The following is a 3,124-nucleotide window of genomic DNA, read 5'->3' on the forward strand; positions in this document are numbered from 1 at the left end:
ATTTTTAGCCAAATAAAAAAATTAGCCTAAATAATGTAGTTCTATCCAAGTTTTTATTATAAATATTATCCGAAAAAGATTAGCTAAACAAGTAACACACTTAAAAAGGTAAAATATATATATTTTTTAATATTCCAAAAAATGTCACATGGACAGTAAAATCCACGTGGCAGGCGAGTGCATGCCACTTTCCTGGGACGAGATCGTCCAAGGGGTGAAAGCTATGGAATAACTAAGTATATGGGAGTAATTAAGACCATAGATAATTTAAGGATATAACGAACAATGTATACCTAATTTAGAGGGTTTTAAGGTATTTTGCCATTTTTTCTCATCCACATAGTAAACTTCATATTGTATGGTTTCCGCCTAATTTTACTCCAGGTGTGTAACTGATCTAATTAAAAAAAGAAATTCAAAAAAAAAAAAAAAAACAGTCGGTGGTACTTTTGTGTAGCCACCGAGTTCACTCATGTTCTATTTCTAATGATTTAAAAAATAATGCCTTAAAAAAAATAATATAAGTAAATAATTATCAGATAAACTTTAGAACAAAATAATTACTCAATGTATTTTTAATTTTCCAGAAAGGGATTTTTTTGTCCATACACCGTATTGTGAATCAAGCAATACAGTTGAGTATCTCCTCTTTCTTCGTATATCATCCAAAAATGTAAATTAACACAAATTAAATCATAACCTAAACTGCCGCCTAATTTCACTCAAGTCGGTAAATAATGATCCAAAAAGATCAAAGTCGGTGTTTTTGTTATACGTAGCCACCAAGAAATCCATCACTATATATATATTCCCACATATTCAATATGAACAAATATCAAAACAGTTCTCACTTTACTGTAACCCTAAATATCACTTCACTATCACCTTAATTCCTCCTTCTCAACCTTAGTATATTCAACAATGGCACCACCTACTGCATTACTTGGTCCATCAGAAATTCAAGGAATTTCCACCACCATCACGACCTCACCACCCACCCCACCCACCATTCGTTCCCTCATAATTAAATCCACCCCAAAACCAGAAAAAACAAGAAAATATCCATGTTGGGACTGTGATTCTGATTGCTCATGTGAATCCTCACCAGAACCAGAAACAAGATTTCCTCCAATGGGTTTAACAGAGAATGGTTCAGCAACTTTTCTTTCTACTGGAAATCCTTGTTTAGATTTCTTTTTCCACGTTGTTCCTGATACCCCACCTGAACAATTATTGAAAAGATTGGAAGTTGCTTGGAATAGTGATCCTTTAACAACCCTTAAACTTATTTGTAATTTAAGGGGTGTCAGAGGTACTGGAAAATCAGAAAAAGAAGGGTTTTATATTTCTTCTTTATGGCTTCATATTTACCATCCTAAAACCCTAACATGCAATATTAAAGCCATAGCTAATTTTGGGTATTTTAAAGATGTGTTAGAGATTTTGTATAGATTACTTGAGGGTCATGAAGTTAGAAACAATGAGAAAGAAGAGTGGTAGGAAAAGAAAAAAAATATTTCCTATGTGAGTAAAGGAAAGGCGAAGAGAATTCGATTGGAGAAAACTATAGCTAAGGCAAAGAAATTATTAGATAGGTATACACAAGATTGTAATTTTCAATTTTTGTATGATAAAGTCTCTTGTTTCTTTGCTGATGCTTTGAGGGAAGACATGAAGTTGTACAATGAAGGGAAGCTGTACGAACTTAGTCTCGCGGCGAAATGGTGTCCATCTCTTGATTCATCTTATGATAAGGCATTGTTAATGTGTGAAAGTATTGGAAGAAAATTATTCCCTCGCGACGATTATATTGAGTATCAAGATCTTGAAGACGCGCATTATGCTTATCGTGTGAGGGATAGATTGAGGAAAGAAGTGCTCGTGCCACTACATAAGGCGTTGGAGATTCCGGAGGTTTATATTTGTGCAAATAAATGGGATGAGCTTCCTTATAAGCGCGTCCCATCTGTAGCCATGAAATTGTACAAGAAGTTGTTCTACAAGCACGATAAAGAACGATTCGAGGAGTATCTTGATGATGTGAAGAGTGGGAAAACAACAATCGCGGCTGGTGCATTGCTTCCACATGAGATAATAGCATCATTAACCGATTCTACGGGGCCAGAAGTTGCAGAGCTTCAATGGGAAAGAATGGTTGATGACTTAGGAAAAAAAGGGAAATTAACAAATTGTATGGCAATTTGTGATGTATCAGGAAGTATGCATGGGACTCCAATGGAAGTTTCTGTGGCCTTAGGGCTACTTATTTCTGAACTTAGTGAAGAACCTTGGAAAGGAAAGCTAATTACATTTAGTGAGAATCCAGAATTTCACATAGTGAAAGGGGAAACTTTGTCACAAAAGACACAGTTTATTAGGAGAATGAAATGGGACATGAATACAGATTTTCAGAAAGTGTTTGATAAAATTCTTGAAATTGCTGTAAAGGGGAATTTAAGTGAGGAACAAATGATAAAGAGACTGTTTGTTTTTAGTGACATGGAATTTGATCAGGCTTCAACTACTCCATGGGAAACAGATTACAAAGTGATACAAAAAAAGTTTAAGAAAAATGGTTATGAAAATGTGCCTGAAATTGTGTTTTGGAATTTGAGGAATTCAGAGGCAACACCAGTACCTAGTAAACAAGAAGGAATAGCACTTGTTAGTGGATTTTCAAAGAATCTTGTGACTTTGTTTTTGGAAGAAGGTGGGATTTTGAATCCAGAAGCTGTGATGATGCAAGCTATTTCTGGAGAAGAGTATCAAAAGCTTGTGGTTTTTGATTGAATAGTGAAAAGAATTGTTGAGATTGTGATGAGATGTGCTCTTTAATTTCTATATCTATTAATGAGAAATATGAGTTCCACACTTCCACTTATATTTGTGTTAGTCTCTGTAGTTGTGTTTCTTTCATCTATAGTTATAAATTTGCTTTATTTTCTTTGGTCTAGTTAATTCCTCTTATTTTTATTACCAATAGGAAAAGTATGCTACATTGGAGATTTTTTGCACTGGATGTTACTATTAAAGACCTAAGAATATTTGCTAATAATCACAAAAAATAAAATAAAAAGAGTTTTGTTTTAAAAAAAAAAAAGGTAATTTGTTTATTTCTTGAGTA

The 3,124-nt window shown here is 33.8% G+C and overlaps 1 protein-coding gene across 1 annotated transcript; it reads left to right on the forward strand.

Moving 5' to 3' along the window:
• The first annotated feature begins 850 nt into the window (after positions 1 to 850).
• Positions 851 to 2,824, forward strand: LOC104237828 (uncharacterized). Its single transcript, XM_070158565.1, has one exon. The coding sequence runs from the start codon at positions 1,672 to 1,674 to the stop codon at positions 2,788 to 2,790; it is 1,119 nt and encodes a 372-aa protein (XP_070014666.1). The 5' UTR covers positions 851 to 1,671; the 3' UTR covers positions 2,791 to 2,824.
• The last annotated feature ends 300 nt before the right edge of the window (positions 2,825 to 3,124 follow it).

Source organism: Nicotiana sylvestris, chromosome 1, assembly GCF_000393655.2.
Source record: "Nicotiana sylvestris chromosome 1, ASM39365v2, whole genome shotgun sequence".
Classification (NCBI taxonomy): Eukaryota; Viridiplantae; Streptophyta; class Magnoliopsida; order Solanales; family Solanaceae; genus Nicotiana; species Nicotiana sylvestris.

Coding starts and splice junctions, on each gene's coding strand:
- LOC104237828 (XM_070158565.1), top strand. CDS start 1,672: ATGAAGTTGTACAATGAAGGGAAGCTGTACGAACTTAGTCTCGCGGCG.